This window comes from Thamnophis elegans, chromosome 4 (genome assembly GCF_009769535.1).
Source record: "Thamnophis elegans isolate rThaEle1 chromosome 4, rThaEle1.pri, whole genome shotgun sequence".
Lineage (NCBI taxonomy): Eukaryota > Metazoa > Chordata > Lepidosauria > Squamata > Colubridae > Thamnophis > Thamnophis elegans.
The window spans coordinates 84,351,165-84,378,453 of record NC_045544.1 but is presented as its reverse complement, the minus strand read 5'-3'; the positions used below and the strand labels follow the sequence as shown (position 1 = coordinate 84,378,453).

General features: G+C 37.0%; 1 protein-coding gene across 4 annotated transcripts in view; it reads left to right on the top strand.

Moving 5' to 3' along the window:
• The window catches only part of GALNT14 (polypeptide N-acetylgalactosaminyltransferase 14), a 322,417-nt gene that overhangs the window by 120,076 nt on the left and 175,052 nt on the right, over positions 1–27,289 (top strand). For 2 of the 4 annotated variants that reach the window (XM_032215773.1, XM_032215771.1), the window contains exon 2: positions 26,902–26,976. The exons of the other annotated variants lie outside the window; for them this stretch is intronic. In XM_032215773.1, the coding sequence (XP_032071664.1) occupies positions 26,902–26,976 (75 nt within the window). The remainder of the gene's footprint in view (positions 1–26,901; positions 26,977–27,289) is intronic. 4 annotated transcript variants of the gene reach the window in all.

Here is a 27,289-nt window from a genome sequence, read left to right as displayed (position 1 = left end):
TTTATAGGTGTAGAATTTGAATTGCAAACCCTATTCAACAGTAAAGCCGATTAAGAATGTAATAGCAATAGCAATACCACTTAGACTTATATATTGCTTTACAATGATATGTGGTTTACAAGAATCAGCATATTACCTGCAACAATTTGGGTCCTCATTTTACTACCTCGGAAGGATGGAAGGCTGAATCAACCTTGAGTGTGGTAAGATTCAAACTACTAAATTTCAGTCAGTCAGCAGAAGTAGCCTGCAGTTCTGCACTCTAACCACTGTGCCACCATAGCTCACGTTGAACTTGTCTTTTTAGAATTAATTTCCTTGGGTTCAAGAAGTCTTATTTCTTGATATGCGAGTACAGAATTGTAGACAGAATGGCTTCTGAAAAGTTCCTCATTCTATTTATTTTGAAGCATTTGTTAATTGTTGTAAAATGAGTTAAACAAATGTTTCCTTCCATGGGCTTTTTAAAGTAGAGACAACCCCCCCCCCCCTACTACCTACTTACCTACCTACCTATCAGTAGTGGGTTTCAAAATTGTTCGAACCTACTATGTGGGTGTGGTCTCCTTTGTGGAAGTGGCTTGCCACCCATGTGACCGGATGGGAGTGGCTTGCCACCATGTGACCGGATATGAAGGTGCCGATGACACTTGTCAGAACCACCTTAAATTACCTCACACACAGCATTGGCATGCATAAAAATATGATATAAACTTGTTTTTTAAAAGGCATCTTTGGTTTGCGTTAAAACAACTTCAACACACGCAATGTTCTGATTGCACCACAAATGCACACGCAATATTCTGATTGCACCACAAATGCAGTAGTCATCCTTACCTTTCACAGAGGCACTGAATTTTATAAATATGAGCATGATAGTGTAGAATAATCATATCCAAGGACCAGTGGTGGGTTTCAAAAAAAATTGGAACCTCTTCTGTAGGTGTGGCCTGCTTTCTGGGTCCACTGGTGGAACCTCTTCTAACCGGTTCGGTAGATTTGACGAACCAGTTCTACCGAATAAGTGCGAACTGGTAGGAACCCACCTCTGCTACTATCTAATGATTTATTGGTATTTGTTTTTTGTATTTCAGAAAAAAACATTATAATTGTATCCTGGTTTAGATATGCAAGATGTGTGACTGGGAAATTTACATTAAAATAAAAACCTGAATAAAGGGCATTTCTCTACTATTTGTATTGGAAAGAAAAGTTATTACTTATCAGGAAAAGGAGCAGATTTGAAAGCAAAATTGTTTTTCAAAGAATGGAAAAGTAACAATATAAAATTACTGTCTATTGCCAAACTAGCTATTTTAGTTGGATTACAAACGAGACTACATCACTTTATGGCTAGATAAATAATAAAGCTAAATTGGACATCCAATGGAAGTTTCGTATATAATTACATGGATTGTGTGTATATGTTTATTTCTTTTATGTTCTCATCAAATGCTAAATAATAATAATGATTTTTATCCAGATTTTTCAAGATAAAACACCTTTGGTTTGATATAAACAGAAGAGATCATTCAGTAGTACGGTATGGGATAAATACAGAAAAAGAATTAGTCACAACTTAATCTCCTTGTGGTTCAATATTATCTGCCTATTTTTATGAACATGAACACATTTGACCAGTAAGTCATATAGATTGCAACATTTAATTATTAATAAGACAAGAGATGAAATCCTTTGCAATTTTGTATTCAGAACAGTATCACCACATTGGTTTCAATGTCTTTAAATAATTGGCATTTTTTAAAAGGAATTTTAAAACAAGGTGGAATATTTGTACACCTGACCTTTCTAAAAATATATATAACAAAAAGTCAGATTATTTATTGGGGTTTATCTATAAATATCTGTTGAAATGCATTTCAAATTTAAGATTCAGTAAGTCAAAGCAACTTATATGCAACAATAATACTATCAGAAGAAAAGTATCCTAAAGTTGCAGTCAATATTACACTTAGATAAACTGATGCAAGATGTTTTACTCTGATTGCTACTATCTAAAATGGATAATTCTCTAAAACTGTTTGGAAATGTAACAATTAAGTTGAATCATCTTTTGCATTTAGTGACAATTCTATGATATCTGGAAATATTTATAATAAAATGAAAGAAATTACAAGGATGGAATTCTCCTTTTAACTAATGTTTTTTTTAAGATATCACTAAGCCTTATGGTCCCACAAAACATATATACATGAACATTATGTTTATATTTTTGAAAAATCCCTTCCATAGAAGTTTGGCAAATTAAGTTGTGGGTGTATTTCATTTGTTTTAACAAATTTATATGCCCGCCCATCTCACTGAACAGGACTCTGTGTGGCACACAGCCACAATTAAAATAATGCCATAATGTTAAATTTTAAAAAAAGAAGCAAGATTTCTGGAGAAGAATTTACAGGCTCCTTGTAGGCTCACCAAGGTTACTGAAAGACCCATATTTTCAGGGCCTTCTGAAAGCCTAACAAGGATGGAGCTAACCTCACTTTAGGTGAGGGATGATATTCCAGAGCAAGTAAACTAGGGTATGTATGTTTCAATCTCAAGAATACATCCTTATTATAATAGTGAATAATTGTCATCAATTACTACATGTAAACTCACCTAATATTAATTAAAAGATACAAACTGATCAAAGATATTTTAACGTACAGATGTAATGTTATTTTGGAATTTCTTACTCAGTTTCCTAATGCTTATAAATCTGTTTCGTATTTTTTTTTGCTTTTTAAAATCTTTTTAAATATTTTGTTTGCTTTTTACATTTTTTCCTTTTAAAATGATTTTTATACCTCTTGATTGAATTTTTAAATGTCATAAATAAAAATCCAAAAGAAAAAGGGAAATAGGCTAGTAGCAAATAGATGAAAAGTTCTATTTGTATAAAGAATAGCACTGAAAGATATGTTTTTGTTTGCTTGTCTTCCAGCATCATTGTTTCTCATGTTGCAGGGCTAATTCTGTTCAACTTTAAATCATTATTAGCAATGGGGAAGGCTGCTTCACTGTTAGTGCTTGTTTCCACTTGACCCTGTGGTTATTACTGAGTGATCTCCTTGGGGCAGTGGAGATTTTAGTAAGGACTGAAATGAAGTATATCTGGCTTTCAAGATACAACATGCTGTCATGGCTTTTTAAGGGCTACTCTGCTACTCCTCTATATTGCCTTCTTTCTTTTACTTACACAATATTTCTGATCTGAGCAGAGTCTGTTTTATAGCGTCTACAATGGAATAGCTGGGTCGTGGTTGTTGAGTGTCTTCTTCAGCCAATAAGCTTTTCTATTCCGAATCAAGTTTTGTAAATTGGTGGAATATATGACCCTCATGTGAAAAATGCACATGAGACAAATGATAATCCAATTAAGGGAATAAAGATTTCAAGAAGTGTCTTTCTGCCATAAATTGGAGGGGTATTGGGGGGGTGGGGGCAGGGAAGATTTGTATGTGTGTGGGTTTATCGAGGAATGGATAAATCAAAATATAAAGTCACAGTAATTAAATTTGACAGAATAATAAATCAAGGAAGGTTATGCATAGATATTACTTGCTTTTTGTATGGGGTTCTGGGAACTAAATAAAGCAATATAATGGGTATGTGCCTGCCTTTTCTGAAGGGTTGGGACTGCAGAAAAAGGTGAAAGCTCAAACAAGAAACAGTGGGAAAGTTGAACTATAATAAGGCCATGCTGTTACCCTGATAACCAATTTCCAGGATGCACAATTTTTGATATTTGAGTTTTCTTCTGTCAGCAGCCTGCTTTATGCTGACTTCTAAATATTCAGCACATTATACAGTATAATGTACAAATAAAACCAAAAGAGGCATTGATGTTTCCCAGGAAGTTATAATAATTGGCTTCTTTTCTTTTTTAATTATAGAAGATTTGTCTTAATGTGTCAGGAAGCAATCTTAAGACTAATTTATTGTTTTACAGATTGAACCTGGAGCTTCCAGAGTGGTGTCATAGGTGGATAGAAGCTTTGAATTACTGTGCTTATGGTGGTGAGGGAATAATGGTTTTGAGTGTTCCTCAGCAAGACTGGAGCTTTTATTCTCAGTGCAACCTCTTCATCTGAGAAGAACTGTAATACTGTCTCCAAAATACTCAATTTCCATATCCAGCTGAACTTTATTATGGCTTGTCACTTTATAAAGCAGGCATTTTGAAATGGTTGGAGACATTATAGTTCAGCAGAATCACCAGTCAGTGCCTAGAGGAGGCATTGTACTCTCTAATTCCAGACATCAGAAGAGTAGGAGTAAATTGTGGCTTTATTGTTCCAAACCTCTCTGTACTTTAGTGTTTATACGGTTAAAACCAGACAGGGCGACTTTCTAGTGCTGTATAGGAAAGTCAGATCTAAGGCTTGATGTGTAAGGGGATGTGTTGGGAAAGTATTTTCCAGATCGTATATCTTCAGATTTTCAAGTTTGGCCCATCTCAGTCTAGACATGCATTTAGAAATTCATTACTTTTAGGTTAACTTTTTACCAACTAGATGGTAATGGTGCTTTTATGAATCAGTTTAGGGTAGGCTGCTGTCCAGAACTCCACGGGAACTCATTGGCTGAAATCCACTTCTCTAAAGACGAGGTTCACTAAAGGACCAAAATAACACAATAAAGCATAATTTGTCAGTATGTTCCCTCCCCATGGTGTCTCTTTGCCAAGATGGAACAAAACAGAAAGATTGTGAATTTTGATCTTTGACTGGTGCCATAAAAACATGGGCTTTTAAAATGGCACTCTTTGTAGTTCCTGGTGATTGCTGTTTAGTTTATTGTGAGCTTAGTGCTGCCTTACTTTTCCCCTTGAGGGAAGTCTGAAAATGAAATTCAGTTTTTTGTCAATGGAAAGAATTTGTCATCTCTGCATCCTTGGGCCACAGCCTTTCCTGTTTCAGACTGCATATAAATCCCCCCCGCCCCCATGATTAGCTTTGACCATCTATTATTAAACAACAGAAACTTTCCTGTGCTTGCTGCAGGAGCATCAATAATATCTTTGGGCCTTTTTTCTCTTCACTCTGCCATTAGAGCTTTGCATATGTACGTATATCACTAGAAAAAGCTTCAGATGCTATACATTATTTAGTACAGGTGCTGGTAGAAAATATGAAAAAACACCAATTATTGCCAAACTCTGTTTAGCATTCTTCTGTCTCCGTCACACAGAGAATCATGTTCAGGTATCTCCTGGGATCCCAAAGTTATGGATTCTTATGCTGATTCAGGAAACTGGCTTTGGGTTCGAAGCAAAGTAGCAAAGAGGCAAGTTATTTATTACATAGGATTATGTGTAAACTTAACAAAGGAAAATGACTGCTGATGAGATTTGAGATCAAGGAGCAATTGGCTGTTATAGACCAAATGCTACCTGGTAGCTGCAGTCCTCTGCTTTTTTTGTTGTCAAGCTAGAGATTGAAGAGACTATAAAGAATCCAGAAGTTGTTACAGAAATCAAAGAAAGGGCAAATTTAAGGCTTAGCAAATCTATTTCCCATTCAAAAAATTGTGTGCTAAGAGAAGGAAAGAAACAAGATGAAAATGGCAGCCTGACTCCTCTGTTATTTTCTATTTAACAAGTCTACTTAACAAGTCTTAAGTTTTGTGAAGTTAGGCACTTAGTGAATTTATGGATGCATCTGTGTGGTGGGGAGCGGGGTGAGGTTGCTTTTGTGTAATACAGAAATGGCTTGTCATTGCTGCTTTCTGGAAGGGCTTTTTTTTTAAGTTCACTATCTAGCCTGTAGCTCTGGGACTCTTCTTAGCTTTTCAAGAAAGCAGTGAATGGACAACTGTTGCCACATAGCTCAGCACATGGCTATTCAAAAATACAATAGTAGTAAGAAACTAAATCAACTGCACAGCCAACCAGGGACAGCACCAACCTCAACCAACCCATGCAACCCACTCAACTAACCCACACAACTCCCCCACCAGCAGTTCACCTCCAGTTCACCTCCAAATGACCTGACTTGATGTAACCTCCTTATCACAAGACTCACTGAAAACTCACACCTGACCCCACCCACCCACCCACACGTATGTATGTATGTATGTATGTATGTATGTATGTATGTATGTATGTATGTATGGTGTCACAACCCCCAAATATGGAAGGGAGCATACTGCTTCCCATTTCTGTCTTTCGGATCACCCTAGGAGCCATCCAGGCAGAAATCCATTTTTTAAATGTTGCCTTTGTTACATTTGTGTTGCATTTGTGCTGATAAATAAATAAATCTTATCAGCACAAATGCAACATCTATCTGTCTGTCTGTCTGTCTGTCTGTCTGTCTGTCTGTCTGTCTGTCTGTCTGTCTGTCTATCTATCTATCTATCTATCTATCTATCTATCTATCTATCTATCTATCTATCTATCTATCTATCTATCTATCTATCTTTTCGTAGATTTTCATGGGTACAGGTATGCAAATTTTGGTGTATTCGGGTCTTTTCCAAGATACCTTCAATCTTACACAGGAAAAGACCCGAATACACCAAAACCTACACACACACACACACACACACACACACACACGTATGTGTATAGATATGTATGTATGTATATATGTATATAATCGGTCCTAATCTAATCCTTCAGATCTTTCAATAATGCACCCATTACCATTGTAACTTAGTTCATCCACTTTGCTGCTGATCATCCTCTTCTTTTTTCCCTTCCATGCCTAAGAATTAAGCATAAAATATTATATTTTTGTAGTCTGCAATGACACATGACAGTTTTCTTCAGTTCAGTGGAGGTACTAATATTTAATCTTAGAATTTGTTTTTCATTCTCTTCACAAAATCAAAGTCAGAATGGATCATCTGATATTCAGTTCTTTTATCAGCCTTACCAGTTGAAATGAAGTGTCAGCTAGCAATATGGTAAAACATTAGAGATCTCTGCCATACGTTCCATTGCTCTGGACTAATTTGCTTCATGTTGCTTTTCTAAACCTGAGATTGGGTACATAGGCCTGACCAGGTCTCCAAGGCATAATAAATAAACTAGCTTAAGTTTAACTAGCTTATTGCTATCAAGAGATGTGATAACCTGGAGTTAGAGTTACTGAGTCAAACCTTCAGAATAGAAAGTACATGATAAAATGAACGATGGAGTTAACCTTAGGAGTTTCTGTTTTTTGATCTTCAAATATTAGTGGGGACTATTACTGACAATCTTAGAAAGTCTAGATAAATACATTATTTAGAAGAAGCATCCAGACAGGTCAAATAAGAGAGTTGGAAGGTGACACTGGCAGTCTTCTAATACAATCAGGCAGGGAACCCTATACCATATCAGACAAATGGTTGTCCAATCTCTTATAATACAATACAATACAATACAATAGAATACAATAGAATACAATACAATAGAGTACAATACAATACAATACAATAGCAAAGTTGGAAGGGACCTTGGAGGTCTTTTAGTCCAACCCTCTGCCTAGGCAGGAAACCCTATACCCTTTCAGACAAATGGCTATCGAACATCTTCTTAAAGACTTTCAGTGTTGGGGCATTTCAACTTCTGGAGGCAAGCTGTTCCACTGATTAATTGTTCTAACTGTCAGGAAATTTCTCCTCAGTTCTAAGTTGCTTCTCTCCTTGATTAGTTTCCACCCATTGCCTTTGGTTCTACCCTCAGGTGCCTTTGAAAATAGTTGACTCCCTCTTCTTTGTGGCAACCCCTGAGATATTGGAACACTGCTATCATGTCTCCCCTAGTCCTTCTTTCTATTAAACTAGACATACCCGGTTCCTGCAACCGTTCTTCATATGTTTTAGTCTCCAGTCCCCTAATCATCTTTGTTGCTCTTCTCTGCATTCTTTCTAGAGTCTCCATATGTTTTATACATTGTGGTGACCAAAACTGGATGCAGTATTCCAAGTGTGGCCTTACCAAGGCATTATAAAGTAGTATTAACACGTCATGTGATCTTGATTCTATCCCTCTGTTTATGCAGCCTAGAACTGTGTTGGCTTTTTTGGCAGCTGCTGCACACTGCTTTCTCATATTTAAATGGTTGTCCACTAGGACTCCAAGATCCCCTTCTTCTTAAAAACCTCCAGTGTTGGAGCACCCAGAACTACTGGAGGAAAGCCATTCTACTGATTAATTGTTCTGTCAGGAAATTTCTCCTTTGTTCTAGGTTGGTTCTCTCCTTAATTATTTTCCACCTATTGCTTCTTATCCTGCCTTCAGGTGCTTTGGAGAATAGCTTGATTCCCTCTTCTTTGTGGCCTCTGAGATATTGGAACACTACCTAGTTCTTCTTTTCATTTATCTGGACATACCCAGTTCCAGCAACCGTTCTTTATATGTTTCAGCCTCCAGTCCCCTAATCATTTTTGTTACTCTTCTCCGCCCTAAGGTCCTTAGAATGTATGCTGCTGGGAGCTTCAAATAGAGTTGCTAAATGTATTATCAAAAAAAGAATATACTATAGAAACATTGAGCATGTTCATTTCACTTTTCTGCTCTGCTTGATTTAAGATCTATCTTTTTGCTGGTTCCCCCAACTCCCCCACCAAATTAATGACTTGAATAACTCAAAAAGGAACTAGAATGGTTTAACAACAATGGGTATGTAGTGATTCTGTTTCTCCTCCAAACACTTGTTAATTATGAGGTCTAGATGCATGTTATTTCCTGTAATGTGCATTTTTTAAAATGGGTTCCCAACTCCCAGGGTATGGGCTGTGACCTGTTATGAATTGGGCTGCACAGCTGGAGATGAGCAGCAGATGAACAAGTACATCTCTATTTGCAGCTACTCCCCAGTGCAAGCATCACCACCTCAGCTCCACCTGAGATCACCAGGCTTTAGCTTCTCATAGGAGCATATTGTAAACTGTGCCTGCATGGGATCTAGGTTGCATCTCCTCCCTGACTCCAGTTTATGGATAAATTGTCTTCTACGAAACCAGTCCTTGGTACCAAAAATGTTGGGGACTGCTCTTTTAAAGTAAACATCAAAAAATTAATTCTGATTTATGTACAGTATGGAAGACTGGGCTCTCTTGAGATTTACTTAGGCATTTGAATGGTAAATCTAGTTGAAAATTGATTATTAGCGACCCTGCTTCCTTTTAATGGAACAATATTTAGTCACTTCTTAAGCAAACATCTGATAACTCATAACTTTAAATGCCCCCTGGTTATATATTGATCTTATGGATAGACATTTATCTTTTTATTGATACATTAATGTCTAAAGGCATTAAAAAGCAGGCAATCATCAGTAGATAGACTTACTAAATGAATGATCTAGCCAGTTTGAGTGACATATATATTCTGTTCCCTATTGAATAGTCTGCAAAATTATTGTCAATTAATATAACACATCCAAAGCAGTCTTCCTGAATTCAGTTTTTATGCATTGTGAAAAGCTGTTGTGGTGCAATGGATAAAATTGTGCATGACAACATATGAGAATAGACTTGAAGTTTCATCATATCCATGATGTTTGATAGATAGCCTTCGATAAAACTAAGCTAGGTTACAATATCTTAAAGCACCATTATGGATGGCCAGTGGTCAGAATAATTATACCCATAGTCCGGCACATATGCATGATATTAAATTGGTGGCTTAACATGAAGATTATGTGAGTTGTTCTTCTATCATCCAAAAGTTCTGACAATAATACTTTTTTACATGTTAGAGCAAGTTTGGAGACTCCTGTTTCTTAAATTAGTGTTTGATAAATGAGATGTTCTATAGATGTATTAGGACTGCAACTTCCAGACTTTTTGACCAGCTCACAGTTGAACAATGTTCAATTTAGGGTTACTTCTTTGCTGGTGTCCACATCTTATTTCTCTTGTGTCAATATGGATGTGGACTTTGCAGAAGGAACAGTCTCTTGTTCAGCAATCTGGCATGGCAAATATCAGTGTGTGTCATGCATAGTTTTCAAACCATGTTCTACAAAGGCCAGAGGAGAAATGTTATTCCAGACCTGTTTATGGCATTGCTAGAATGTTTAGGAATAATATTTCTGTCCTATTCCGTGTATGTGTAAAATGAACCTATGGCTTCCACGTGGGATTGGACTGACAATCTTGAATTATCTGCCTGTTTGACTATCTTTATAATCTCAGGAATATCCTGGCACTCAGTCAAGTGGTTTTGTTCAAAGGATAAGCCCTTTAAATGCCATGATGGCCCCGGATGACAGTTCTACAGTTAGACCAGAAAGGTGGATGATATTAAAATCCCATATGTATAAAAGGCATGGCTAGAATTCTGCTGCAAGATTGTCCCTTAATTTCAACATTCTTGAATGATAGAAAAAATATGCTTCATATTAGGAAAAGTTGGGGGAATGGAGGGAGAGAATTTATCTGAGGAATTGCATCAAGGTAATTATGTACCTCAGGAAATCTGCCTTAGAGAATGACTTTTCCAGATGGCCAGAATACATGATGGTTTGTTGATAGGCTGTTTATGGCCATTTTGCTAAGCTGTAGCTGTAATAATTAGGAAGGAAGCTACAAAGGTAGAATGGCAGGTGCATTTGTGGTGATATTTATAATGGGGTATCAAGGATAAATAACAAATGACAGCGACTCAATGCAACATTGAGAATGTGCAATAAATTAAAGCACAACCGTTTCAGTGTCAGAGAAAGGTGAAGATGAAGAATATCTGGTTTGTGTTCAGAGGTTCTTTTCATTGTAGCACCCGGCCCTTTATACTGACCTAGATATGGACAGCTTCCTAAAGCCATCCCCACCTTTTTTTAAATGCTTTAGGTCAGTCCTGACTGCCTGGACAAGTCCTTGCAGTTTTCTTGGCAAGATTTTGGAAGTAGTTTACCATTGGATCCTTCTTAAGTCTGAGACAGAATAATGGCTCAAGGTCAGCCAGCTGGTTTGGAGCCTAAAGTGTGACTGGAACTCACAATCTCCCAATTTCTAACCCAGTGCCTTAATCTCGGCACTGAACTGTCTCCCTTATAGTTTACACATTGTACCCAATTTCTTTCTTCCTTGATTTCATGTGTCAGCAAACTTTGCTTGCGCTGATTGGCTGAACTTTGCTGCCCCTCTCTCTCCTCTGACTTTCAGGCCTGATTTAGATTTAGAATCTAACATTTGATTTCTGTCAGCACAGCTGATATGATGTAATACGTCACTGAGAAGAGAAATCACTTGGGAGCTGGAAATTTCTTCTGTCTGATTTTGATTTCTAGACAGGCATAGCAGACTTCTAATCTAATTTCAAGGGCTGCACAAGCAATTTTGTCTGCCTCTTCCTTTCTTCTTTTAAAGTTGTACTGCATGTCGCTCTCCCTTCACCCCCATACCCTCAGCAACCTTCAAACCATCCAACACAACTATAAGAGCAGAGGTTTTTCAATTTAGGTGTAGGGAAAAAGGGTGCATAATCTTTCATCAGTGCATGGCATATGTTGTTTGCATCTTTGCAGCTGAGAACAGTGTAGGATGCTATATAACAGAGGTGATACCAGATGATGTCATGCCTTCACTCCGTGTCTTTATGAGTGAAAGGAAAAGCACAAAGAAGACTCATTTCATTTTAACATAACCATGATTAAAAAATATGTTTTGAAACTCTGACTAGTATGCAAACAATATCTCTTTGATATTCAATAAAGAAACCCAACCTTTTCAAGTTTCTAAAAAAAAGACATAGTTGATTTAAAAAGCACCTGTACATTAAAGCAGGGATGTCAAACTAACGGCCCGCAGGCTGGATGCATCATGTGCTGCTGACCCGCACCCCCATTTTACCGAAGGGGGAGAAAGTCACAATATATCACGTGACAACAATGTGACGAAGTGAGTTTGACACACCTGCTTTAATGTATGGATTTCTTAAAGCATCATTGTCATCATCATTGTCACAATTTTTTTCTAAAATATGGAAGCCATTCTAAATTAGTCCTCTCACATGGTCTGATTCACTTCACTTTTGAATCATTTTTAAGTGTACTATTTGATATAGGTATCCCCCCCATATTCCTCCTTAATTTTGGACAGTCATAGAGAAGCAGGATAGAAATAATATAAGCAAACAGGTAAAATAAGTATGTTTTTTTCCTCCAACCTGGACTGTGAAAGTGATTTTAATGAAATTTAAGTAGGATCATAATCTAGAATGAATATATTAAATATACAGTAGTTTCCTGGTCCATGTTTCACAAGCAACATTTACAACGGTGATTTGACAAGTAAGAAATTCTTCCCTTAGGGTTAGACTGTTAAAGAAAGAAGGAAAGAGAAATATTCTGTGTGAATACAGAATATTTCTGATCATTTTAGCTTTAGAGTCTAATGAGAAATATGTCAACTTTGCTTTTGTAAATTTGGATTATCAGAAATACAGAAAGTTTAAATATTTTGTAGGGATGACAAAAATAAAAAACTTGGTTCCAGCTAACCATGTAGTAATATTATGTTTGAAATAATAATGCTGCTACATATTTAACTGATGAATGATAAGAAATTGAAGAAGGATACAGGAATTTTTGATCACCAACTGTCTTATTTTTATTTCTGCATTGTTAAGCATACTATAAAAGCTGAAATTTCAGAAAATATACAAAATATACATGAAAATGATATATAAGCAATATAAAACCCTCCATAAAAAAGAGCAGAATCATTATGAAAAAAAACCCAAAGAGAGGTAATTGTAAACAGCTATAGTTCTAACATTAAGTATCTTTGTTCTAAATACAAGTCTTGGTTGAATTTACAAAAAGAAGAAGTATTTATTGATTCCAGCATGGTGAATTGGGAATCTACCCCAAATGTCCTCAGATGTGACATTTTTTCACTGAGACATCAGAATGAAATGATAAGATTGTCTGTGGATGTACTGAAGTTGACAAATTTAGTTATTGTGATGACGATGACAATATCTATTCAGCTGTGTCCAACTCTTGGTGATTTTATGGGTCTGCTCTCTCCACATCTTCCAATCTTACATTACTTTGAGTTTTTCAGTGCTCTGGCTGGTGTCAGCTTTGAGGAGACCACTGTGTTCTGTGGTGGCTAACTCTTCCAAACATAATTTTTTCTCCAATGAGTACCCCACATGACATGGACAACATAAGTGAGACACAGTTTTGTGATTAGTTTTTGCATAAGTATCAAATTACCAAGTCACATTCTTCATCATTAACAGACCCAGTATTGTTTCTTCTTCTGTAGGATGGAAACTACTGTATAATTGCTATCAATCATGGTCAAATCATGAGGAAATGATAGCATACTTTGTGGAAAATATTTTTTTTTCTTCAGGCAGCTCCATAAGAGGGTGGTATGCTTTTTAATGTGCCATCACTAGTTTTCCAGAAAATTCATCTTTTAAATTTGGAATTCATCGTTTTTTAAAAAGTCTGAAATGGCTTCTTTCCACCTTTGAATATTTCATCAGAAAAGAATTTGAGTTTGCTATTCATTTTTTGAAGCTGCTCATCTGCATCCTGAAAGCTGCCAGGTTTCAGATAAAAAAAAATTATGGACGATGAGTTGAATGAGAAAAACGTATTCTCACTTCTAACTCAGTTTGACATATGTTCAGCATATGAAACTTGTTAATCCATATTTTTGCTTTTCTTCCTAAAAAAAAGGATTCAATTTGCTCAAGTAGATATCTTTCCAGTGTACTGATAGACAAAAGATGGCACTTCTGTGTATGTGTATATGTGAATCTGGGCATCCTCAAGTGCACGAGAATACAGTCTGAAATAATTGGAGAAATGTAGAATCAATTAAAGAGCATGAGGGAAATCAATGTAGGAGACTTTTTTTTTTTTTAGAATGGGGCTTATATAGTTTGTTACATTATGTTTTACAAGATAAATTAGTTTCTCTAAAGGCAGATGAAGAATTTGCTTTATAGGGTTCTTCTGACAGGTAGAACTTTAACATTCTTTTCCTGATGAATGGCAACATAATTTGCAAGGCAGCTGGCATTCACACTGATGCCATCCCCTTTTATAATCTACATTCAGTAATGAAATGGGTCTATAATTTTTGGGTTGAGTAGTATCTTGATCTTCTTTGGGTATCAAAGATATAAACGCTGTCTTCCAAGATGGAGGGACTTTACCTTCCGTTTGAATCATATTAAATAATTCTCTAAGAGGTTCTACCATTTCTAACTGTAAATTTTTGTAGTAAACCGCTGTCAAGCCATCTGTACCTGGTGCTTTCCCTGGCTTTAATTGCTTAATTACCTGCAGGATTTCCCCCGAGGTTATTGGTTGATTCAATTTTTGCCTGTGTTCTTCTCTAACTGAAGGTATTTTCTCCTTGTCTAAATATTTGTCTATGTCTAAACCATTAATTTTATCCCCTTTATACAGTTCTGTAAAAAATTCCCAGAAAGCCTTTTGAATCTCTTCCTGTTGGAACACCTCCTTCCCTCTGTAAATCAGTTTAGATATATTTCGAGTTTTCCTTTTTTTCCTAATCTGATAAGCTAACCATCTGCCAGGTTTGTTTGCATTACAAAAAGTATTGTGTTTTGCATATAATAAATTAGTAGCTACCTGGTCAGAGATCAACATGTCAAATTGAGATTTTAATATGTTAATAGCTTCCTTAACCTTTGTATCGTCTGGTTTCCTTGTTAACTCCAGCTCTTTTCTCTTAATTTCCTCTTCCAGTTCTGTTCGTTTTAGCCCTTGCTTATTTCTATGTGTTTTATTTATATTCATCAAAACTCCTCTCATATACGCTTTGCTTGCATCCCATACAAATTCCATAGATGTACCCTTATTCATATTCAAAACAAAATATTCAGATAGTAATTTTTTACAATCATTAATATAGTTTTCATATCTAAATAAATTTTCATTCAGTCTCCAAGACCTTCTTGCCTGCACTACCCTTCCCAACTCCATCCAAACTGGGTTATGGTCCGAAAGGACTCTAGCTGCAATCTTTGTTTTCTTGACCCTAGGAAGCAAATCATTAGTGGTTAGAATAAAATCGATCCTTGAAAGGGATTGATGCCTGTCCGAGAAGAAAGTGAAGTCATATTCCTCTGCATTTCTTTCTCGCCAGATATCTCTCAATTCAAAATCATCCATAATGTCAAAGAAAGATTTGGGTAACTTTGCTCGCATCTTGGTATTTAGGCGGGAAATCTTCTTATCTCTCTTAGTATCTATCACTCCATTCCAGTCACCCAATAGTATACAGGAACTATAGTCCCACTGTACTAATTTAGCATGAAGATTTCTATAGAATCTATCTTGCTGTTGATTGGGAGCATAAATTCCCAAAAGTAATGTCTTTTTCCCTTCTAAGATTAAGTCTAAAGCAATATATCTTCCGAAGGGATCTGCTTCTATTAATTCAGCTTTCATATCTTTTCTTAAGTATACAACTATACCATTCTTCTTTTCCATAGCAGAAGCTGCAAAATGTTGACCAAGTTTTGAGTTGATCAAATATTTTTGATCAGTTGACTTGATATGAGTTTCTTGCAAACAAATTACATCGTTCTTAAACTGTTTAAGATAATGAAATATTTTCTTCCTCTTCTGTGGAGAGTTCAGTCCGTTGACATTCCATGTTAAAATCTTAGTTGTCATCTTTGGTTGGTTGAAGCATTTTTAGAGCTTCCTGCACGGCCTGTTTAACCTTAGGTCTAGCTCCTCCCACTGCTTCCAGATTTGTTGTTGTAGTTCCTTGATCGATGGCCGATGATTGTTGATGCTGTTGCCTCTTAGCTTGTTTCTCCATACGTCTAGTAGTCATGCGGCTAGGTCTTGGTTCCATAGCACCTTGCACTTCTAGAGAAGAGAGATGCTCCATCTTGTCTGGTGGTTGTGTAGTTTGCTGTCTATCCTGTCCTTCTTGTGGTCTTTCTCTAGGTCCAGATGGTGCAGGGTGTCCGGCCTTCAATATATTATAATAAAAATCTCGGGCTTTCCATACAGAGTTGAGGCGGTACCTTTGCTTATCAAATGTAAATATGATGCCAAATGGTGCATCCCATCTATACTGTATCTGACGATTTCTGAGTTCTTCGACCAAAAAAGCGTAGTCTCTTCTGGCTCTTAACATTTGAGGTGGTATCTCTTTCAAAACAGCCAGGTCTTGACCGCCAATTTGAAGCTTAGTGTTATAAGACGCTTGCAGTACCATATTTCTGAACTCTCTTGTAGTAAAATATATAACGATGTCTCGAGGAAGCTGCTTCTGCTTTGCCAGCCAGGAGTTAACGCGGTAAGCTTTGTCAATTTGCCAGCCTTGGTTGGTCCCTGGTCTTCCCATCAGGCGGTCAAAAGCTTCCGATAGGATCTGTTTCAGGTTCTCCTGTTTCTCCTCACGCAGCCCCCTTACTCTTAATGCGAACTCCATTTGTCGGTACTGTATCATAATAATTTCTTTTCAGCATTTTCCACTTTTTGTTCCACCACCTCTGTTTTCAATGTCAAGTTAGCATTGGCATCATTAAGAACCTCTAGAGTATCTTCCACTCCAGAAATATGTTCTGTTAATACAGTTACAAGACTCAGCATGTCGTCTCTAATTTTATCAACCTTAGCCTCAAATTTCTCATACAACTCCTGTTTAAGTCCTTTTATTTCACTTTTAATTTCACTTTTAATTTCTTCTTTCATTTCTTTCATTTCCTCTTTTCTCTCCTCTCTATTATCTCTAAATTTATCTTCCATTTTAATTGTCTGTGCATTAAAAGCCTCGCTTAGATTACTCAGAAAAAATTCTTTCGTTAACACATCCCCAGCAGGGGGCGTAGGAAGCGGAGGCTGCAGCTTTGTACCAGGCACTGAGGATGTGCCCCTGAAAGTAGAGGGTGACGTCTTCAAGTTAATATTTGGTTTTGAGGCCATTTCAAAATTTGTCTGCCTGCAGTTAATAAAACTCTATTGCCTAAATATGCAGCTTTAAGTAAAGAGGCTTTTATTTTGAAATTTAAGGCTTGGCAAAAGTTTCAGTGAGTAAACATTGTAACAAAACCGTTCAACAGATTCATCACCATTTAACTTCCAAATAAGCAAAGTTAATGAAGGAGTAAAATTCTTCTATTGTGAAACCAAAACATGTGATAAGCTATCTCTTTTGTTTTGAATTCTTTTGAAGTCTTGTGAGAATTAGCAAAAAGTGTTCGTTATTACCGGAGAAACCAGCCTGCTCGGCGCCATTTTAAAAGCCTCTGAGTAAATAATTTTTCGGAGGAGAAAAAGAGAAGAAGCTAAAATATTGATAAGCAATTATTGTCCTCGCAGTAAACGGATTCAGCTCGTGATAAGATTAAATCAAACAAAACTTAGAGCAGAGTGGGAGAGACCTACTTTGTCCTGCACAAGGCAGTTGGAAGTTCCCAGCACGGACAGCCGTTCTGCCTTGGGCTAGCCCCCCTTTCCTTGCAAGCACAAAAGCTGCAAAAATCGAAGAGCATTTGCCAGCAAAACAGTTTCTTCTTTCCCTCTTGCCTGAAGGATAAGAAAACCTGATAAGACGTCAGATGGAAGATCCTCTAATCAGGTACGTAGCCAGGAATTCGGAGGCAGCTGATTTTTTGCTGCTTCCACCAGTAGGCTCCTCCCAGGAAGTCCGCTTTATAGGGTTCTTCTGACAGGTAGAACTTTAACATTCTTTTCCTGATGAATGGCAACATAATTTGCAAGGCAGCTGGCATTCACACTGATGCCATATGTGTAATCACACTTGTGAATCAAATCCATAAAGAGATGTTGTGTCTATGGCTACAATTTTGTAACCAATTATCTAAGTAACCTATGTTTGTGTATAGATGCATCACATTTAATAACATAATTAAAAGGATACATACACATATATACATACTCTCCTCTATATATATATAATCACATATACATAAAAGCTGACTTCTTTCAGATATCTGTATTTAAGAATGTTAAAAAGCTAAATCACCAACATTTCTATCTTTTCTTTCTACACCTCTTAATGGCTTATGGAATGGATAATGCACACTCAAAGATATCATTTATGCTTCTAGCACTAGGATATTAAGATCTGTAAATGATAGCTGACTGGACTGAAAAATGCACTAATGAAGCCAGAGAAAGTATTACTCTTCACTTTACACTGGGGTGAGCAATGCTTTTAGAACTGGGGACCATACTTTTTTTAAAAAGAATTTTTAAGGACTCATGCAGCGTTGACATTAGTGTTGGCAGTGACATGAAAACCTTACAATTATGGTAAATGTATGCATTTTTAAGCAATTTCCTGAACAAATACATTTTAAAAATGATAGTGCTGAATTTAATATTTGCACTTCGTGTTTTCTAGTTCCAAACATACACAATTTTGCATCTATTTTAATGGAACTGCATTGTAATATTCAGACAAATTCAATTTTGAAAGGTATATGAATTTCTGTGTGAAATTAAAAAGAGATATTTCAGGTCCTGTCCTATCTTGATTTCTTGACTAATACTTAAATATAAAAATTGACAGTTCTAGTTGCTGTCCAGCTTCTGGGTTTTCAGGCATAATATGAACAAACCCTAAACTATCAGGTGGTAACATGCAATCTGTGCACATGTGAAAAGAGAAAGATCTGACTTCTGTCTGTAGCATATATGGCTAAAGAAACTTGATGACAATATTGTGGTGTAAAAGTAGACATTAATAAGCCCAAGTATTCCTTGGTTGACAATCCCAATGGAAATTCTATCTGCAGGCTTTTGGGAAAACTAAAGAACCTCAACAGGCATTTCTCTAAGCTGCTCCATTCTTGCTATTGCAATCTTTGTTGCACTGTAATCACACAATTACTGTGCCATTAAAATGTCATATTCGTGGAAACCCATATAAACAAAGCATTAACAATTGCCAGAAAATTGTAGTCTTTACTGCTAATGACCTGCTCCCCCCCCCACTCTCTGTTTCCTTCAAAGTCTTGATTTAAGAGGCAGACACAGATGCATGTCACTGATATGAGAACATTCCAATTTTTAATGGGCTGTCACAGTGTGATACTTTCTGTTCTTTTTCCTATTTGTTTCTAGTTTAAACCACAGGTGCTTTTGTGGAAGCTACTTAGTGAATTGGTAAAGGAAGAGGCAGCTGCTGTCTGAGCATCTTCACCACTGGGGGAGGATGTCAAAAATCTTATGTCAAAACGGAGTCGTTTTTGAAGGGGTGTGTGTGTGAGTTAGTACACAGATGGCAACATTAGACAATGTGTTTTGATTCTTCCAATAAAGAATGAAAACACATTGTATATTTATCCTGTAAAGCAGTACTTCTTACTTTTAATTAAGGGAAAAGGGAAAAGGAGATCAGAGACAAGGGAACTGGGTTCAGTCCACCAAATTAATTTCTGATTCAGCAGGACTGGCTTCTATTGTAAAATAATGAATCTTGTACCATTAAATCTTTATTTTGTCCTGTTTAATGCATTCTGAAGGGGATTACTCTTAATTATTTTTCAGATTATAGCTAATCTGACAGTTTGATGTATTTTTTAGTTTGTTTTTCCCTTCTTGTTGAGGAAAATTGTTATTTTTAATGCATTTGCTGTATTTTTCATTGAAGAAGTAATCAAATACAAAATTCCTCAGTCATCAGAAGAACTACGTACAGCTATCATTGTCAGTTTTAGCTTCTCCAGGCAACAGGTTCAATCGTGTGTGTGTGTGTGTGTGTGTGTGTGTGTGTGTTTATTAGTCAAATTTATATAGCTACCCATAGCTATATATAGCTACCCATAGCTACCCATGTCATGGTTGCTTTACAGGGTAAATACACAATGTGTTTTCATTCTTCATTGGACTCTGGGCAGCATACAAAAATCCATTAAAATAGTAAAAATATAAAACATTACCCAAAATTATTGTATAAAAACTATTTAAAAGCATTAAAAACTATTAAAGCAAAACTAAATAAATAAAGAAAATAATAACAGGGGAATATTAATAAAGGACCCACTTCGCTAATTCACTCATCCCTTTCCCAGGCCTGCTGGCATAACCATGTCCCGAGGGACCTTCAAGAGTTTAGGAGATATGAGGCCGACCTGCTGTCTGGGGAGTGGGGAGAAGATTCCATAACATAGGCACCATGGCAGGAAAAGCCTGCTGCCTAGGTACTGCCAAATAAATCTCTTTAGACGATACACATAACATGCCCATTCTATTGAATCTGATGGAATATATGAAATCCCTCAAATAACCCAATCCCATGCCTTATTGGACTTTAAAGGTCAACATATAAATCCAATAAACCTACTCTAACCTAACATCAGCATCTTCAATTAAACCCATAGATAAATTGATAATCAATGCAGCTTGCATAGCAGAGGTGTAGTATATGCTCTACCTAAAACACATGCAACAGCCCATACCTCTGCATTTTATACCAGCTGAAATTGCTGGATATTTCTCAAGGGGAGTCCCATGTGCATTGCGGTGTGAGGTGATCAGGGCATAGATGACCATGCGTAAAACCCCTTGATCCAGGAATGGGAGAAACTGGTATACATTATAAAGTTGTGCAAAGGCCCACTTAGCCAGGGCTACTGTTTGTTCCTTGAACAGGAGTTGTGAATCAAGGACTTGCCTGACAGATATCAGCTGCCTCAGAGGATAAAGAAGCTACAGGGAACATATATTTGTTTGTATGTATTTCTAGCTTTGTTGTATGCCACCCAGAATTATTTGCTTGTGAGATGGGTGGCCATATAAATATGATGAATGAATAAACAAATATGATTAGGAGATAGTTTTCCATTGGTGCAGAAACTAAAATCTGAAATAATGGATATAAAATGTAGCCAGCTAGGTTTCATTTAAATTTAGGGGGAAAGTTCCCAATAATAAGATCTGTTCAATCGTAGAACAGTCAGCCTATGGTGAATGTGGGTTCATCATCTGTGGATGTTTATAAGGGGACGATAGACCGTTACTTCTCAAGGATGGTGTTCTTGTCCGCTACAAAGGATCGGATTATATAATGCTTATGGTTCGTTCCAATTCTACAGTTCTATGATTTTATATGTGGAAGTAGCAACATCACTACTGCCACTTTTTCTGCTAATACTACTGATTGATAGACACATATGCAAAATGAACAGATGAATAGATTAGTACCCAGCAACTTGCAATCAATATTAAATTCACATAAAATGCCTTTGTGGTGTGCATACACTTCTCTTCTCAAAATGCTATCTCACAATCAAGGAAATTACAGCTGACTTTTATGTGATTGCTACATTCACACATTTAATTTCGCCAGCTGACTTAATTTTTCTACATGAATACATCCCCATAAAGCTGAACTGATTTTCCAGAGAGAGAAAAAAGTGTGTGCACATAATAATGGATGCAGAGAAATGTTGCTCCCATAGTACTAAATTTCTTATTTATAACAAGAGGTAGCAAAGCTCTGTAGTTTATTGTTTTAAAGCCCTACCTGTATTGGATTTTACTACCAATCTGAGAGATGTAATATGAACCTGACATGTGTTGTATCTGCTGATAACATCTGGGTATAGGTGCATGCAGTGAAGCATAAGTTTATTTGAAAGACGTGTTAGTTTGAAGAAGGATATAGTTCTTACATTCTGTTTATGAACGTTTGCAGAGAGCTTTTTAAAGCTATGTTCTGTACTAGTACGACCTGAGACAACCTTGCCTGAAACACATACAGGAGTGAAGATTCATAAGTAAATTTAGGAGCAGGTATTGCTCAAGCAGAATTCTTGTAAGATTTAACATTTTTTTAAAGTGAAGACATTAAATTAATATGAAATCCAATCCTTGTCTTCCAAGGCTTAGCAATGAGTGATAGCTCTATTGTGTTTTCATTTGTCTCCTTGCTTGGAAACATTATTGCTGTTAGATAGTTTTAAGTAGAAGGGATCTCTAAACTGAATATTCAGCTATGACTTCAAATTATGGGAATGTAGATGGAGGAAAATGAAGACTGAATTTGACTGAGCAAGGGTATAAGTTTATGTTCAGACCTAATCTATGGGGTGGTAAGAAGAGCAAAGTGCTCTTACTTCTCTTGCACTGTATTGGCAGGGGGGTTGTCCAGTGGCTCTTTTGTAGGCATCTCTTTTGCTTTTGAGCAAGAACTATCCTTTGGAATTGAATTGAATTGAATTTATTATATTTCTATGCCACCCTTTTCCCCAAAGGGAACTCAGGGCAGCTCACAATCCAAGTCAAGGGGGGGGGGGTTTACAAATAAGGAATAAAAAAGACAAACAGAACAATACACAATTTAAAAGCACACAACAACCATACCATTCGAGGGGGGACAAGAGCTCATTAGCCCCAGGCCTGTCAGAACAGCCAGGTTTTAAAGCTTTGCGGAAGGCCTGGAGGGTGGTGAGGGTTCGAATCTCCACAGGGAGCTCATTCCAGAGGGCCAGAGCAGCCACAGAGAAGGCTCTCCTCCGGGTGGTCGCCAGTCGGCATTGGCCAGTGGATGGAATTCGGAGGAGGCCTAATCTGTGGGATCTGATCGGTCTATTGGAGGTAATTGGCAGCAGGCGGTCTCTTAAGTACCCAGGTCCAATACCATGAAGGGCTTTATAAGTGACGACTAGCGCCTTGAAGCGTATCCAAAGACCAATAGGCAGCCAGTGCAGCTCGCGGAGGATAGGTGTAACGTGGATGAACCAAGGTGCACCCACGATCGCTCGCGCGGCTGCATTCTGGACAAGCTGAAGTCTCCGAATGCTCTTCAAGGGCTGCCCCATGTAGAGCATGTTGCAGTAGTCCAGTCTTGAGGTCACAAGGGCACGAGTGACTGTTGCGAGGGCCTCCCGGTTCAGGTAGGGACGCAACTGGTGCACCAGGCGAACCTGGGCAAATGCCCCCCTGGTCACAGACGACAAGTGGTGTTCAAAAGTCAGCTGTGGGTCCAGGAGGACTCCCAAATTGCGAACCCTGTCTGAGGGGCGTACTGTTTGACCCCACAGCCTGAGAGATGGAAAACTTGGCCAATTAGTGGGAGGGAAACACACCAGCCACTCGGTCTTATCCGGATTGAGTGCAAGCTTTGGAGTTTGCATCTGGCTGCTATTTCTTCTTTATTGTAAGATTATATTAACAGAATCTTGCAAGTCTACAAGTGCATTTCTCCCTTCATCCCTTTATGGTTGTAAACTTTTTCTGATTTTTATTATCCTGTATTGTTTGTTCCATTTTGTGCACCTCTGAGAGTCAATTTATATTTTTGGGAAGATATAAATGTGATTAATAAACACATTACTTTAGATATCTTCAGCTTTATTGTTCTGGCTAAAATTTTTGTTTTGGAATACTGTTGAATTTCCACAATTGTGCAGAATCTGGCTTGTAAAAGGTGAAACAGCTTATGTTTCATTTCTGAGTTACAAGTGAGATACAATTCCTTATGGGTACAACTTTACAAGTACATGAATATTCTTAAACGTTTATGAGATATAGGTTTTAAAAGGCATAACCTTTTAAGTTAATAAAAAAAAATATAACCTAGAAGAAATGGATGAATCATTTAGCGAAGAATAACACTCAGTCTTAGGAAAGTAAAAAGTGTTTTTTCTGTCTGTAGGCTTGAGTGTGAGATAATCTAGAACTCTTGTAGTCACATTAAGATCTTTGCTTAAAGTTGTGTTGTAGTCTACTTATAGTGTGAATTCTCCCATTTGAAGAAAATGGGAGCTAATGTACTTGGCTGTGTGAGCACATCACATTCCTTAATTCAAAATTTAGTTTTATGCTTTGAACAGAAATATAATATTGCTGTTCAAAATGATTAATTTTGAGTAGCAAAATCTCTGTTTAATTTGTCTGACTGTACATAAGTGAGTTATTGCAAAGTGTATTTTTATTTTAATTCTGACAGCTGGTGAAACTGATTGTTCCTTTGGAATGGTAAAGATTTTCCCTTCTCCTTTACTGAGGCTGTTCCTGATTCCCCAAATTCCTTATTAATTCACTGCTTTACATAATTAATACTGCCTATTAAACTGCAGCATTGAAAAAAATGGTCTGGTTTCTATGAAAAAAATATATTGGAAATACATGAGATAAAATGAATACTTTGAGATAAGAACTTTGTAGAAGGCAAGTAAAAAGGGAAATAGAATATTGGCTTGATCCTTCTCTGGTGCATGCTAATATGGAACTTAACATGAGATAGATTATCTTAAATTACATTTGGATTTCTGCACAGCGGTTAAATAAGTCCCCCAGGCAGAATTCAACTTGAGAGAAAGAAGACATAATACACGGTGAAAATGTTATAATGAAGATCTTATCCAGTAATCCATAACTGATCTGCTGTCCTAGATGGAGAGAAAGGATTACTTGCTTCAATATATAATTGTACCTTTCCTGATATCAGTAGTCAAGGAACAGTTAAGCTGTGTGTTGGTTTGAATGACAATTATGAGTTCAAGCCAATCATAGCAATTTGCTGGGTTATCTGAAAGTCATCGAATACAAACTCCTATATTGAGTTAGCTCTTCTATTCCACCAAATTATTCCATGAAGATTAACCTGTAAGTTATTTGACAGAGGCAAATAAGTTGAAATGTACTTTTAGGAATGTCATATGTGGTTTAGTGGTTACCTCATGGACTAGGAACATAAAAACCTAAGTTCAAGAGTGGCTTTGGAAGAACTTACCACATAGAGTTGTGGTTGTAAGAAAAAAACAGGAGAAGGGAACAAGGTGTGTATGTATGAGTGTGTGCGCACACACGTGCCCCTTTGAACTGAAGAAAGGTAAGATATAAACTTAATAAACACATTAAATAAATAATTTGTGGTTTTTCTTACTTTGTTTCCTTGAAACACAAGTGTGAAGAAGCATACATTGGAGCACACACAGAAATAAGTATTGAATTACCATTATATTTTGCCCTTCAAAAAGATTGACTAATTCATCAAGCCTGTATGTGATTGGTGTGTTAGTTTAACTCTTTGTTTGAATTTTGATCTTTCCTTTGGCATACCAGCTAGAAGTATTTGCTCTTTTAAATAGATGTGCTTTTATTTATTTTTGCTTGCAAAGTTTATATTCTTTGTAGCAAACACGGGTCTTCCCAAAGCAATACAGTGCAAATAGCAACATTAACAAGACAGCTAAAATGTATGGTAAAACATTAGTTACAATTCATTCCAAGTTAAGCATTTGAAAACTGAATTGATTAATGGGAATTAAGCCACATTTAACTTTGTTATTAAAATAAATGGAAATATATAATGTGTTTACCTTTGGCAGGATTGTGGCCACTTAAAAATAAATGTTTTAGTTTTGTGCTGACAGTTGCTTGAAAAAAATATGGTGTCTAATGTCTACAGGTTTCATAAATTCTATGAACCTTAAGCATTTTCAGGATTCACTTGATGCAGCTTCTGTTGGTTTTCTACTTCACTGATAAATTGTGTTTTACAAGATGTGTTAAAACAAGAATCAACTCTGGTATTTATACAATATTACCAAAGGCTAGCAGATATGTTGTATGTGATCCTTCTGCTTATAAATGGAGGAGATGACCAGGCTGAGCCTGAGGGGTGATCAAACGTATCATGTCATGAATCTCTGCATGCCCACAAGAGATCTAAGTCCAGCCCAACTTGAATGCCTCTCTTATCGCCTACTCATTTCTCTTAACAGCTGGTTGGTCATATTAATGTCAAGCGCTGGGAAAATCAGGAGATTCAGGCAGTCAAATGATCATAAAGATTTATTGTAAGTTTAAATTCTCTGCAAGAATCTGACCAACTGGCTGTTAAGAGAAATGAGTGGGAGATAAGAGAGGCATTCAAGGTGGGCTGGACTTAGATCTCTTGCAGGCGTGCAGAACCTTGTGATTTATGATGTGTTGGACCCCTCCCTTGTCCTCACCCTGGTCATCTCCTAGAATAGGTATCCCAAAAGAGTGGAATGGCCTAAAAAGTGAATGGTTTTAATAATATTATTAATGGGATAGGTGTCCCCTGGCTTTTTTCCAAGAGGCAACTGGACTTTCTTGTTTTTCTTTGAAGACATTTAGCTTCTCATCCAAGAAGTTTCTTCAGCTCTGACTAGATGTTGGGGAATGGAAAGATTTATACTCCTTGCAGACAGCTGGTCTTTTCCATTCTTTTAGAGAATTGTTGAGGCCACCTGGAGGTTTATCTGTATTGTCAGAATGCAAATGATCAGCTGTCCGCAAGGAATGTAAATCTTTCTAACCCTTACCCCAACATCTAGTCAGAGCTGAAGAAACTTCTTGAAGTTAAATGTCTTCAAAGAAAAACAAGAAAGTCCAGTTGACTCTTGAAAAAGCATCTTTGGGACAGTTATGATCTGGATGATTTCCATATGTCTCCATAGACAATGGGATGGGATGAATCCAGACGGTGGGTCAGTTTAGAACCATTGGTTCAAGTTAATATCAAATCCTGATTATTTTCATCTGTGACTATAGTAGAGGCAATTAGGAAGATATAAGAATGAAGATGACATAGCGACAGTTCGTATTTATTCTCGCTGTCAAATGTGTGCAATCTATGAGTCAAAAAATGATCCCTTCTATTACACACTTGCCTTGGGATATGAAGACAAGTCATAGCTTTTCTGCCTTTTGCAAAATTGCTGGTAATAAAGTTGAGATATAAAAACTGGACAAATATGAAGTTATCAAGCCACATCCCAGATGAAAACTCTCAGGCTATTGTTACTGTAACTATATATATATAAAAGAAATATTGCTGTTCTAGACCTGATAGGTATTTTGTTTAGTTTTATTAGTGAGATGTGAATTACTATGATGCACTGAATATAGGTGGAATAGGCTGGCTTTCCTTATAAAGTAATAGTGTTTTGTTTCCTCCTCAGTCTAGGACCCAAATGCAGTAATTTACTTTTCCTTTTAGGAGGAACAATTGGTAGCCACCAGTGATGTGCAGCCTCATCACTCCCATCATGAAAAAAAATGTAAAAGGAAAAAGGTGAGAGCTGAGGTCAGGCTGAGCTAGTTGCTGCCTCACCGTGGATGACTCTGCATAACTATTTTAAAAAGCCTCTTAAAAAGCGCCCTCTACTATGAGGCAGAAAAACTGTGTGCCTCATCTAGTCTTACTTTAGGCATTTTATGATCACTCGAGCAGAGTTAAGCAAGGGTTAAAAGCCTAAAAATTCCTGATGTAGGTGAGGCACGCTGTTCTCCTGCCTCATAGTAGAGGGTGCTCATTTGGGTGGGGCTTCTTCAGAGGACCTGAGGCAAGAGCAGAGTTGAAATCCCCTCTGAAACAACTGGAAAAG